The sequence below is a fragment of the Caretta caretta genome, chromosome 20 (genome assembly GCF_965140235.1).
Source record: "Caretta caretta isolate rCarCar2 chromosome 20, rCarCar1.hap1, whole genome shotgun sequence".
Classification (NCBI taxonomy): domain Eukaryota; kingdom Metazoa; phylum Chordata; order Testudines; family Cheloniidae; genus Caretta; species Caretta caretta.
The window spans coordinates 19,727,697-19,740,130 of NC_134225.1; the positions used below are offsets into that span (position 1 = coordinate 19,727,697).

General features: G+C 53.4%; 1 protein-coding gene across 4 annotated transcripts in view; it reads right to left on the reverse strand.

The window, feature by feature from the left end:
* TRIP10 (thyroid hormone receptor interactor 10) overlaps nt 1-12,434 on the reverse strand; it is a 72,351-nt gene that overhangs the window by 11,800 nt on the left and 48,117 nt on the right. For all 4 annotated transcript variants that reach the window (XM_075121812.1, XM_075121813.1, XM_075121810.1 and 1 more), the window contains 6 exons: nt 9,774-9,921; nt 8,603-8,665; nt 7,514-7,618; nt 6,707-6,835; nt 5,512-5,658; nt 4,655-4,858 (listed from right to left, as the gene is read on the reverse strand). In XM_075121812.1, the coding sequence (XP_074977913.1) occupies nt 4,655-4,858; nt 5,512-5,658; nt 6,707-6,835; nt 7,514-7,618; nt 8,603-8,665; nt 9,774-9,921 (796 nt within the window). The remainder of the gene's footprint in view (nt 1-4,654; nt 4,859-5,511; nt 5,659-6,706; nt 6,836-7,513; nt 7,619-8,602; nt 8,666-9,773; nt 9,922-12,434) is intronic.

Genomic DNA, 12,434 nt, shown 5'->3' on the forward strand with positions numbered 1-12,434 from the left:
TCTAACGAGACTCATCAATTAAGGTGGGCTATTATCAGCAGGAGAAAAATACTTATGTAGTGATAATCAGGATGGCCCATTTCAAACAGTTGACAAGAAGGTGTGAGTAACAGTAGGGGGAAAATTAGCATGGGGAAATAGTTTTTAGTTTGTGTAATGACCCATCCACTCCCAGTCTTTATTCAAGCCTAAGTTAATGGTAAATAGTTTACAAATTAATTCCAGTTCTGCAGTTTCTCCTTGGAGTCTGTTTTTGAAGTTTTTTTGTTGAAGAATTGTGCTCATGCTCAAATAAATTGGTTAGTCTCTAAGGTGCCACAAGTACTCCTTTTCTTTTTTGACTTTTAGGTCTGTAATTGAGTGACCAGGGAGGTTGAAGTGTTCTCCGACTGGTTTTTGAATATTATAATTCTTGACGTCTGATTTGTGTCCATTTATTCTTTTATGTAGAGACTGTCCAGTTTGCCAATGTACATGGCAGGGGGCATTGCTGGCACATGATGGCATATATCACATTGGTAGATGTGCAGGTGAACGAGCCTCTGATAGTGTGGCTGATGTGATTAGGCCCTATGATGGTGTCCCTTGAACAGATATGTGGACACAGTTGGCAACGGGCTTTCTTGCAAGGATAGGTTCCTGGGTTAGTGTTTTTGTTGTGTGGTGTGTGGTTCCTGGTGAGTATTTGCTTCAGGTTGGGGGGCTGTCTGTAAGCGAGGACTGGCCTGTCTCCCAAGATCTGTGGGAGTGATGGATCGTCCTTCAGGATAGGTTGTAGATCCTTGGTGATGCGCTGGAGAGGTTTTAGTTGGGGGACTGAAGGTGACGGCTAGTGGCGTTCTGTTACTTTCTTTGTTGGGCCTGTCCTGTAGTAGGTGACTTCTGGGTACTCTTCTGGCTCTGTCAATCTGTTTCTTCACCTCAGCAGGTGGATCTCGTGTGGACTCATCCAGGCTGAGGTTGATGGTGGGATGGAAATTGTTGAAATCATAGTGGAATTCCTCAAAGGCGGAATCATGGTGGAATTCCCCGATAATGTCACAGCAAACCTGGTGGCTGAACTTTGTGACTTTGTCCTCACCCACAACTATTTCACATTTGGGGACAATGTATACCTTTAAGTCAGTGTCACTGCTATGGGTACCCGCATGGCCCCACAGTATGCCAACATTTTTGTGGCTGACTTAGAACACTTCCTCAGCTCTCGACCCCAATGCCCCTGCTCTACTTGCGCTATTTTGATGACATCTTCATCATCTGGACCCATGGAAAAAGAAGCTCTTGAGGAATTCCACCATGATTTCAACAATTTCCATCCCACCATCAACCTCAGCTTGGACCAGTCCACACAAGAGATCCACTTCCTGGACACTTCAGTGCTAATAAGCGATGGTCACAAACACCACCCTATACCGGAAACCTACTGACCGCTATTCCTACCTACATGCCTCCAGCTTTCACCCAGACCACACCACATGATCTGTTGTCTACAGCCAAGCTCTGCGATGCAACCGCATTTGCTCCAACCCCTCAGACAGGGACAAACACCTACAAGATCTCTATCAAGCATTCTTACAACTACAATACCCACCTGCTGAAGTGAAGAAACACACTGTTTCTCTACTGTTACTCACCCCTTCTTGTCAACTGTTAGAAATGGGCCATCCTGATTATCACTACAAAAGTTTTTTTTTCTCCTGCTGATAATAGCCCATCTTAATCGATGAGTCTCGTTAGAGTTGGTATGGCAACCCCCATTTTTTCATATATATATATGTGTGTGTATGTATCTTCCTACTGTATTTTCCACTGCATGCATCTGATGAAGTGGGCTTTAGCCCACGAAAACTTGTGCTCAAATACAGTTGTTTGTTTTTAAAGTGCCACAAGGACTCCTCGTTCTTTTTGCTGATACAGACTAACACGGCTGCCACTCTGAAACCTGTCTTTATGCACTGCGTGACCAAATGGGGCCTCCAAACCATCTTTCACTAGACAGCAGCTCTAGGATCCCCAGCATCGGAGAGACGGGACAGCCCTGTGACAGACTTACAGTAACCCCTAATATCCTGGACAAGCCGGACGGAGTGAAGAGAAACTTTCCTGAATGAAGCTGCACTTCCCTGTGTTAAGAGTTCATACCTTGGGGGAGCCCTGTATGAAAATGCACCGGGCTGGGTGTGCGTGGGGTGTACCTTCTCTAAGAGGGAGGGGGAATGCTAATTAACTCTGTTGGCCATCTGGGGAGGCATCCATGTCCCTGTTCAAACCGGATTCTCCATAGACCAGGAAGAGACGATCTGGATAAAAGCCAGGGTTCTAGCTAGATCAGAGCCTTCTTTCTGATCCAGCCAACGGACTGGTCCACGGAGGGGCCAGATCCTCAGGGAGCCTTGAAAGGACTTGGCTGACAGAGGCCTCCTAAGGCGGGGGGGCTGTTGGGAGCCGAAGTGCGGAGGAACCGCAAAGGAATGGGTAGGGCAGGGTGATACCGGGGGAGCTCGCTCGCTAGCGGGCGTATGGGTTCTTTTATTGTTCGTAGAGGTTCTCTCTGTAATGCCCTTTATCTTAAGCATGAAGGTGTAACACAGATCTGAAGCAATATCTCCGTTCTCAGCAGGGCTGTCCTTGCTAGGAAACGCACAGTGAAGGCAGGGAACCGTGTAGCCGGGACTCCCCCCGGCAGAAGGGAGCGAGACTCGGGGCTCCCTGCAGAAAGGGGACCGCTGCCGTTGCCCCGAATTGTGACGAGCCTCAGTGGGAGTTATAGAAAAGCCCAGAAAAGCCGAAGGGAGCTGACCGCACCATTGCCCCCATCCCCAAGGATTTCTCTGCCAGAAACATGTCCCTTCCTCAGAGCAGCAGCCTGCGCTAGCCTCCCACGCAGGCCGGGATGTACAAGGGGAAAGGGGAGAATGCAGCCAGAATGTGGACGCTGGAGGAAGATGGAGCATGCAAAGGACAAACGTGACGCGGGGGAGCAGAGCTCAGAGGACAGCCAGGTCAGCGGTTCGGATCGGGGCTCCGTTCTGGCCTTAGTCTGACCTCCTGTGTCACCCACCCAGCACCTGCCCACTAAAGCCAATAGGCCAAATACAGCCCACTAGAGACTAAACACACACATGCCGCAGGCAGAGAATCGGAGGGACCCCTCCCTGGGGCCCTGCGTCGGCAGGGAATTAAGTGAGATAAACCCAGATAAACCGACTCACACCCCACGCTGCAGAGGAAGGTGGAGAAAAAAAACAAAACCCAAGGCTGTGGCCACTCTGACCAGTGCGATCTGGGGTGATCTCTGTTCTGCACAGTACAGACGGGACATGGGGGTTAGGACACAGGTAACACATGGGGGAAGAGGACGGAAGAGAAATCCTACAAACACAGACATGACCCTGGGGGGCGGGTCTCAAAGGGCTGAGACGCATGTGGCTGTGACCTGCTTTTGCTAACAAGCCTCTTGCTAAACCGGGCGTGTTGGGAGACCGAGGTTTTTTTATTATTATTTTGAAAAGGATCCCACAGACAAGAGAGAGCTGTCCTGGAGCATGGCCATCATTGATCCTGACCCATTCCACAGGGGAGTGTGTGTGTGTGGTGGAGGGGGTGAGGGGGGGCAGGTTATTAATAAACAGCCTCACAGTTATTCAGGGATCCCAAAACCAAGATGCAAAAAAACACACCCACCCCCTCCCTGCCCCAAGAGCTCTAACCTGGCGTAAAAGCCAGGTCAAGATTCCTTGTTGGAACAGCATGTTCCCAAGGCTGCTCTCCTAGGGCGCGGGAGGGAGGGGTGCCTCGGATGTGACTCATGGAGGACAAGAGGACTGGGCAGGGCCAGCAGTGGAGGAGACAGAAAGAGAGGGGCTCATGCTGGCTGATTTGCAGCCTGTGCTCCAGAACTGGTTAATTATTAGCATCTCAGCCTCGCTGGACCAGCGCTCGAGAAAGACAGGGGCTTAATGCTCTTTTATGGCATCATGCACAGGCAGGAAGATGCAGCCAGGGAGAACGATCACAGACCGGGGTCAAACGGGGGCGTAGCCTGCAGCAAAGGGGGTTGCAGGCCACTAGCTACCCGGGCATCTTAGCAGCGCTCGGGCCGGGGAGGGGGGGGGGGCAGCAGCTGAGGCCCAGAGCACCCAGAACTGCATTTGGCAGCTGTTCCTCTATAGTTGATAAGGGATGTGGCCCAGGACCGGTGCCTGGTAGCACCTGCCCCTCTGCATAGCTAGTAGGCTAGACAAAGGGGCAGAAGGAGATATGGACGGGCATATGCCAATTGGTAGTGTAGGAGGTGGGGGGGGTCTAGTGGTTAGGGCAGGGAGTCAGGACTCGTGGGTGCTAGTCACAACTCCGGGAGGGGAGTGGGGCTGGGAGTCAGGACTCCTGGAGCTGTGAACGGAACCCAGGAGTTCTGACTCCCAGCCCCCCTGCTCTAGCCACTAGACTCACCCCCCACTCACCTGCCACAGCTGGGACTAGAACCCAGGAGTCCTGACCCGCACCCCCGAGAGGGGACTAGAACCCAGGAGTCCTGACTCCCAATTCAGTGCTTCGACCGCAAGGTCCCGCTCCCAGTTCCAGCCAGGCTGAGCTGCCCCAGCCCGAGCAGCGCCCAGAGCCAGGGACTCAGGGCCTTACTGCCAGTTCCTACCTTATTCTTCTTGCTGAAGAGCCAGCGCTTCCCTTTATTCTTGCCTAGCAGGCGGGGGTCCAGCCGGCCATCCAGGGTGCCCCGGGGCGTCCCCAGGCTGCTGTCCGAAGAGGTGCGGTTGATAGGCTGGCTGAAGTCTTCGAAGTCCACGTCTCCCGGCCTCTCGAAGCCGGACTTGTGTAATTCGATCAGCACCTGGGAGTCCTGCCGGCGGTGGGGCGAGGGGGAGGGCGTCACCGCCGGGAGAACCAGAGCTGCTACCCTCCCCACCTAGCACCCGCTCCTCCTCACTGCAGCGTTCCCATCTCCCCAGAAACACTTGCACGTAGGGCTGGGCTCCAGCTCCTTGAAATGGGCTCTTCCCCCGCTCCACATTGATCTCTACAGATCGGACGCCAATCCTTATTCTATCCACGGACACATGTCCAAATAGGACCCAGGCGTCCTGACTCTCAGCCCTATCCCCCCTCCACTAGACCCCACTCCCCTCGCAGGGTCCTGACTCCCTGGGTCTGCAAGAGGAGCAGGTGTGGTGGTTAGAGCAGGGTGAGTTGGAGTCAGGAAGCCTGGGTCCTTTTCCCATTCCCTAGGACACGAAATACCCACAAATCCCTCTGGGTTTGCAATCTGGGGCCAGACTGACTTAACTGCTCCAGGTGAAGTAAAAGCAAAACTGCCCCCATGCTGGCCCGGGGCCCCTAGTAGAGGGTGGAGGTTATGACACCTGGATCCCACCCAGTTAGCCCCGCCTACTTGGGGGGGGAGGTCTGCCTTCCTATTGGAGGGCAGGTGCTGTAGCAACTCCAATGGGCTTTCCACTCCTGGGGCACTACATTTAAAGAGACTGCAGGACCCACGTTCTTCTCGTTCACTGAGTCGGCCGCTGCCTTCATGCCGTCTAGGCACTTGCCGATGATGGGCATGACTTGCCGCTCAGTCTCGGAGAAGATGCCGTAGCCTTCCTTCAGCCGCACCGTCCGCCTTTCGTCCATCTCCTGCAGCTTCTGCAAGGGGCAGGGAGCAGAAAACAGTGAGAATGATAAAAGCCCTGGATAAGACTACAATTATTATTATTAATACCCAGCTCTTATAAAGTGCTTTATCCACAGATCTCCCAGTGCTTTACAAAGGAGGTCAGTGCCATTATCCCCATTTCACGTATGGGGAAACTGAGGCACAGAGAGGGGGCATGACTTGCCTAAAGTCACGCAGCAGGCCAGTGGAAGAGCCAGATATAGGACCCGGGAGTCCTATATGCTGGACGGGCAGCTAGTTTGATTGAAAAAGGCTAGAGTTGTTTACCTTGGGGATGAGACCGACCCCACAGAAATCCACACAATAATGGGTGAGATTGAGAAGGGAAGATCGGGTAGGGCTGTTCCCACAACACAAGAGCAATGGGATATGTGTTTTGAATTTTCCACCTTTCAGTTTTAGTAGATGAGGAAGAAATACTTTTCCTCACGTGTGTACTTTGCCATCCTTGAGCAGTGAGTTCCGCAGGCTACGAGACCAGGACCTTCCCAAGATTCACACACAAAAGCTATGTAGTGAAAGCATCACAACTCCCCATAGCGCACAGGCTGTTCTATTCCCATCTAGCTATTTCCTTACTTAGGCTGGAAGCTGTCTGAGGCAGTGACGACAACTTGATCCGTGTTTAGACAGCACCAAGCACGGGAGTCCAAGCCATGGGCCAGGACTCTGCTAACATGTCAAAACCTGGCCTAGTGGTTAGAGCACTGCACGGGGCCTCGGAGACCTAGGTTCTATTTTTGGCTCTGCCACTGGCCTGCTTGGTGACCTTGGGAAAAATCACTTTCCCTCTCTATGCCTCAGTTTCCCCATCTGTAAAACACGGATAGTGATACCTTTTGTGAAGGGCTTTGAGATCCACAGATAAGAGCTAGGCATCATTATTATATTGGTATAACTGGCATGAAGAGGGAAAGAAAAAGAAGGGAAGGACAGAAAGGAGGAGGCAGGGCTAAGATTAAGTAGAAGGGGCTTATATTGATGGCAAGGAGCTTATAGTCAAGGGGAGGGGCTTACATTGAAGATCTGCGGCATCTCCAGGAAGTAGAACTGGCTCTGGTCCCGGTTGAATTTCTGCAGGAAGGAGGCGTATTCGTTCTTGCTCTCCTCCGCCATGTGACTGCGCAGATTGGCCTGCTGCTTCGCCTGCCAGGGTTAGAGCGATCATCACACCAGGCCCAGCTCCGTCCCCGGGGGCAGACACAGCACAGGGAATCCCTTGTATTCAAACCTTGGGCCGGGGGCAAATTCCCCATCCTCAATAGCAAGCCCTGGGGAGGGCCTCTCTCCCACCTGCTCTTCTCCTCTGCACCATACAGTTAACCCCCCCGCGCCCCCATCACTGCACCCCCTGGTAAGGCTGGGAGGGGGGTGCCCTGCATCGTGCCAGGTGCTGCAGACACGGCCCCTGAGAGGTCAGCCTGAACAGCCTCAGGAAGGATCGTTAGCCCCATCACAGAGAGAGTGAAACTGAGGCACAGATGAAGTGACTGGCCCAAGGTCACCTGGGGCGGGGGGAAGAGGGGGGGTCTATGGCAGAGCCAGGAACTGAACCAAGATCTTTCCAAGCCTGAACTCCGGCACCATCCTCTTTCTCTAATCCAGCCTCTCTGAACGCGGCCAGTTCTGGATAGTCAGCTCTTTGGGGCAGAAACCTGGTCTTCATACCAATCTGTGAAGCAGCTAGCAAAACCCATGGACTACATCACCCAATGGGTCCCCTCCTATCCTGCTGGACCCATTCCCATGCCACCTGATGGTTCCCCCATCCCCAACAGGCCCACGCTAGAGGGATTCAAGCCAAGGAGACAGCAATGTTCCAACCTTCTCCACGTCCGCCTTGGTGGCATTGAGGTCCTGGTCGAGCTTCTCGGCAGCCAGCATAGCTTTCTCCGCCTCCCTGCAGTCCCGCTCGAACTTGCGTTTGCTCTGTGGGGAGCGGGAAGGGGGGACGGCGGGGATACAAGCCAGCGTTACCTTGCCGGAGCGCACAGCCCCTTCCCACCCACAGGATTTGGGGGAACCACAGGGAAGGGGGCTCAGGGACTCTCCCCCATTACAGAGAAGGAAGCTAAGGTGAAAGGTTAAGGGACTTGCCCTAAAGCATGGAGTGAGTGTGTGGCAGAGGTGGGAATAGAACCAAGGTGTCCTGACTCCCAGCTAACCCACTAGACCCCACTCCCCTCCCAGAGCTCGAAACAGAACCCAGGAGTCCTGACTCCCAGCACCTCCCATTGGTCTAATGCAGCAGTTCTCAAACTGTGGGTCACGACCCTACTTTCGCGGGGTTGCCAGGGCTGGCGTTAGACTTGCTGGGGCCCAGGGCCAAAGCCGAAGCCTGAGGGTTTCAGCCCTGGGTGGCGGGGCACAAGTTACAGGCCCCCTGCCTGGAGCTGAAGCCCGTGGGCTTCGGACCCCACTGACGGGGGACTCTGGCTTCGGCCCCCGCACCCGGGACGGCGGGACTGGGTGCGGGGGGAGGCGCTTCGGCTTCAGTCCCCCCTCCTGGGGTCATATAGTAAATTTTGTTGTCAGAAGGGGGTCATGGTTCAATGAAGTTTGAGAACCCCTGGTCTCATGCATCAGAGCCCACTGCCTTCCCTGAGTTAGCAACAGAACCCAGGAGTCCTGACTTCCAGCCTTCCCCCCACCCGAACCACAGAACAGTTTTGCTGCACATGTTCTGGACTTCCTCTGAATAAAGCCCCTTTCATTCTCCTGAAGGCATTTCCTTCCACCAGCTGTGCTCTCTGCAAAGCACCAGCTGACCCGTGCAGCTGGGTCTTGGCGAGTGCCATCCAAAGCTTCCTCACGGCCAACGGAAAGGCTCCCGGCGGCTCCAAAGAGCTTGGATCAGGCCCAAAGCGAGCATGAACAGAACGTAAACAGCTGGCCCTGTTCCCCGGGACTCACGTTTTCGAGTTGCTTGAAGGAGTTTTCTAGCTGCTGCTGGGCTCGCCGGCCCTCCTGGAAGTGCTGCAAAGAGGAGAAACGTCAGCAGAACCTCGTGATTTTCAGCCGTCTCTCCGTTCTGTGTTTGTACCGCACCTAGCGCGGCAAGGCACTACCAATGAATAACGTACAGTGCCTAGCACCAAGGAGCCCTGGCCTCTACCGTAATACACCTAATGAATAAATTAGCCAACACCAGAATGTTCTTCATCACAACCAGAATTTGCAGAAGTGGCTAGAGATTTGGGAAGTTTGAGACTCCTTCAACTGACCCTGATTTTCAGACAGCACCAAGCACCCTGCCCCAGTGAAAAAGTCGGGGTCCCTTTAAGAAGTCTCAAGGGCCCCAAATCACTAGGCACTTCTGAAAATTCAGGCTGTGATGAAAAACGCTCTGGTGTTGGCTAATTTATTCATTAGGTGTATTACAGTAGCGGCCAGGGCTCCATGGTGCTAGGCGCTGTACGTTATTCATTGACAGTGCCTTGATGGATGTCCTGCTGTTGGCTATTTATTAGGTGTATTATGGTAACACTTAGACAGCCCCAGTCCAGGGACGCTCTTGAACCCCTATAAGCTGTATTACAGCAGCACCACGGGGCACGTACACGTCCCTTCTCTCCAGGAGGACGGCAATTTTGGTAGTTCCCCAGGTTCTAAAAAAGCTCCCCAAAAGCAGCGTGACTACTGCACCCTACGATGCACCCACCGATCCCACGTCCAGCCACATGCAAACCCTCCAGGAAGGCAGAGATGGCCCCAACTCCCAGAGGGAACGTCAGTCATTACAGCGAGCTGGCCGAAATTCTCACCCAAAGGACGCAGCATCTGCAGGGACTGAACCTGGGTCCCGTTGGAGCTAAAAGCACCCTCCCTCTACCACTTGAGCCAAAGGCCCCGTACCTTACTTCAAGGCAGTAGCAGGCAGTTTCCCCCTAGTGGGTGGGCCCTGCAAAGAGGCACACTTGGCTGGTACCATTACCCAAGCTCTTCAGGCTCAGTGGGGACCCCACGTATGTAACCCGGCCGCAAAGGATGCCCAGGGCTTAGCTGGATCCACATCCCCCACCCCTCTAGATATTACTAAGCCCTGGACAGTTGCACTGGAAGACAGGGAGGGAGAAAGCGTTACCGATTTCCTCTCCTGCTTGAGCTCCTGGGCATTCTTAGAGAGCTCCATGCAGATCTGCGTCATCAGGTTCTCCGCCACCACCTCCCTCTGCCCAGCAAAGTCATTGAGCTCCTTCACCACCTGCAGGAAGGCCTGGTACTGGCAAAACCTGGAGCACGGGCAGAGTTAGGGGGCGAGCAACAAGATCATGCGAAGGTCGTTGGTGCAGAGGCTCAGTACATACACCCCCAGCCCCTCAACCCCCCAGCTCATCTGCCCCAGGCATCTCCAAACTCAGCCTGGATCAGAACAGGTTTCAGTCTAGGCCAGGATCCCGCCTCTGCTAAGCCCAGATGGGAATCTCCATGATGCACAAGGCCGCTCCACCGTGAGGAGGGGCTCAGTGCAACTACCTCTGGAGGGAATCCTCCAGCCTGCAGGAGGTCACGGATTCAAGGTCAAAGACTTCGAGTGATGGAGGATCCACCACATCCCTCCGATGAGTTGGCCCAAACCTGTACCTGGAGGGGTCTACCTAGCTTCATCTTCCGGCCATCAGATCTCATTCTGTTTTTCTCTGCTAGAACAAGAGGCCTCAGCTACCGAAAACCTTCTCCCCATGTGGCTATTATAAAATAATCATAACGGTTCATTCTGGCCTTAATCTAGGAATCAATATGAGCTGCCTTAGAGGATGGTGCAAGAAACTCTCAATTAGTGCATGACAGGATAACCTGCTGACAGGGAAAGATGTCTCCGGTCCCCCCGCAGTTAAAGGCTGGGGCACATGCCTTGAATCATGAGGCTTTATATCCTTTCCGAAACTTTTTTTTTTTTTAAAGTTATTATTCTAACTCTAGATTTTCTAGATGAGGCAGGGAGAAGAGAAATCCATTACTAAAACCGGAGCCTTATCTGAGCTTTGAGATGGTTTAACTGTCAATGAAACAGAACTTAGATCCAAAGCCACTGAGACTAAAGATTTTGCAAACCCAGAACCCAGTTTCCTTCATCCACAATAGTGACATCCTTGTCTCTCAATACAGCCGATTGCAAACACTCCGGCGCAGTTCTCCAACTGGCCAGCAGGGGGCATCCTACTATTGACAGATCACCTGGCAGCTCTATTAACGCTCCCAGCACTACAATGGTAATCCTGGCCCAGTGCAGAGGCAAGGCTGGGGGGTGGGCCTGGAAAGCAAGCCCCTGCCCCTATCCCCACTCACCCCGCAGCAGCAGCAGCTCGGGCAGCCCCTGTGTCCCGGGGAGCTGGGCCCAGCGCTCGGCTCCCGGCACGGCACCCTGGCGTACGGGATCAGCGTGCTGCTTGGGCTTGGCCCGGCCAGACCTGAGCAGTGCCGTGAGCCGGTGCTCTGGGTGGCAACACCTGCAGCGGGGAGCTGGGTCCAGCCCCACAGGAACCGCTGCTGCGGGGTGAGTCAGACACAGAAGAAAGCCACGGACAAAATGGGAAAAGTCACAGGGGTTTTCCCCAGCCACAGCATTTATGTTTTGTAGCCAATTTCTCTGTAAATGGAACAGCCACCTGTTTCGTGCAGGCCCAGCAAGGGGAAGACGTTTGGGGTGCAAAGTTCTGGGCTGGAAAGTTCTAAAGGAAGTGGCCAGTCTCGATATCGGCAGCGGAGCAGAGGGTTAGAGGAGGGTGTCTGATGGGCTGGATTAGGGCCGGAGACAGAGGTTGATCCAGGCTGAAGGTTTGGATCAGCCATGGTCACCGGCTCCGGTGGGCTGCCTGGCAAGCTAAGTGTTCTGCCGCTTCTGGCCGATCTCATGAGAGCAGCAGATCTCAGTCAATTTCCCCACCATCCAAGGGCAGAGCCCGGACCCAAACTGGGGGGCAAACAAACAACAAGATCAAATCCAATGGCCCGACACTCCTGACGTTTCTGGGGTCCGGCTGAGAGGTTCCAGCCCATCTCTGCACCCTCACAGAAGCCTTTCCAGTGCTCTGCGCCAATCAGAAGTCATGGGCCTGGGGCAGGAATACACCAGACTGCATCAGACAGGCAGTCTACTCCATCGAGTCCAGGATCCGGACAATGCCAGCACTAGACTGGATCTAGACTGTTCTCAGTGGTAGCAGGTGACAGAACAAGGAGTAATGGTCTCAAATCGCAGTGGGGGAGGTTTAGGTTGGATATTAGGAAAAACTTTTTCACTAGGAGGGTGGTGAAACACTGGAATGCGTTACCTAGGGAGGTGGTGGAATCTCCTTCCTTAGATATTTTTAAGGTCAGGCTTGACAAAGCCCTGGCTGGGATGATTTAGTTGGCGATTGGTCCTGCTTTGAGCAGGGGGTTGGACTAGATGACCTCCTGAGGTCCCTTCCAACCCTGATATTCTATGATTCTAGATGGCAGGTGTAAGAACCCCGCTGTATCCAATGTAAAATAATTTGCTCCCCGCATTAAGTCCCATCCTGGCCTCTAACAGTCAGAGAGCAGTTTAAATCCCAATGCCTGAGGTTTAATAACCCTTCCAGAATAGTCGTTAGCTGTAATTGTGATCACTCTGGATATTCCTGCTCCCCACATAAAAGTGTCCAATCCCTTTTTGAAACTTACTAAATTCCTGGTTTCAACCACTTCCTGTGGCAAGGAGTTCCAAAGGGTGACATTCTCTGGCCTTTTATGTACATCAGGCTAGAGGACAATGCTCCCT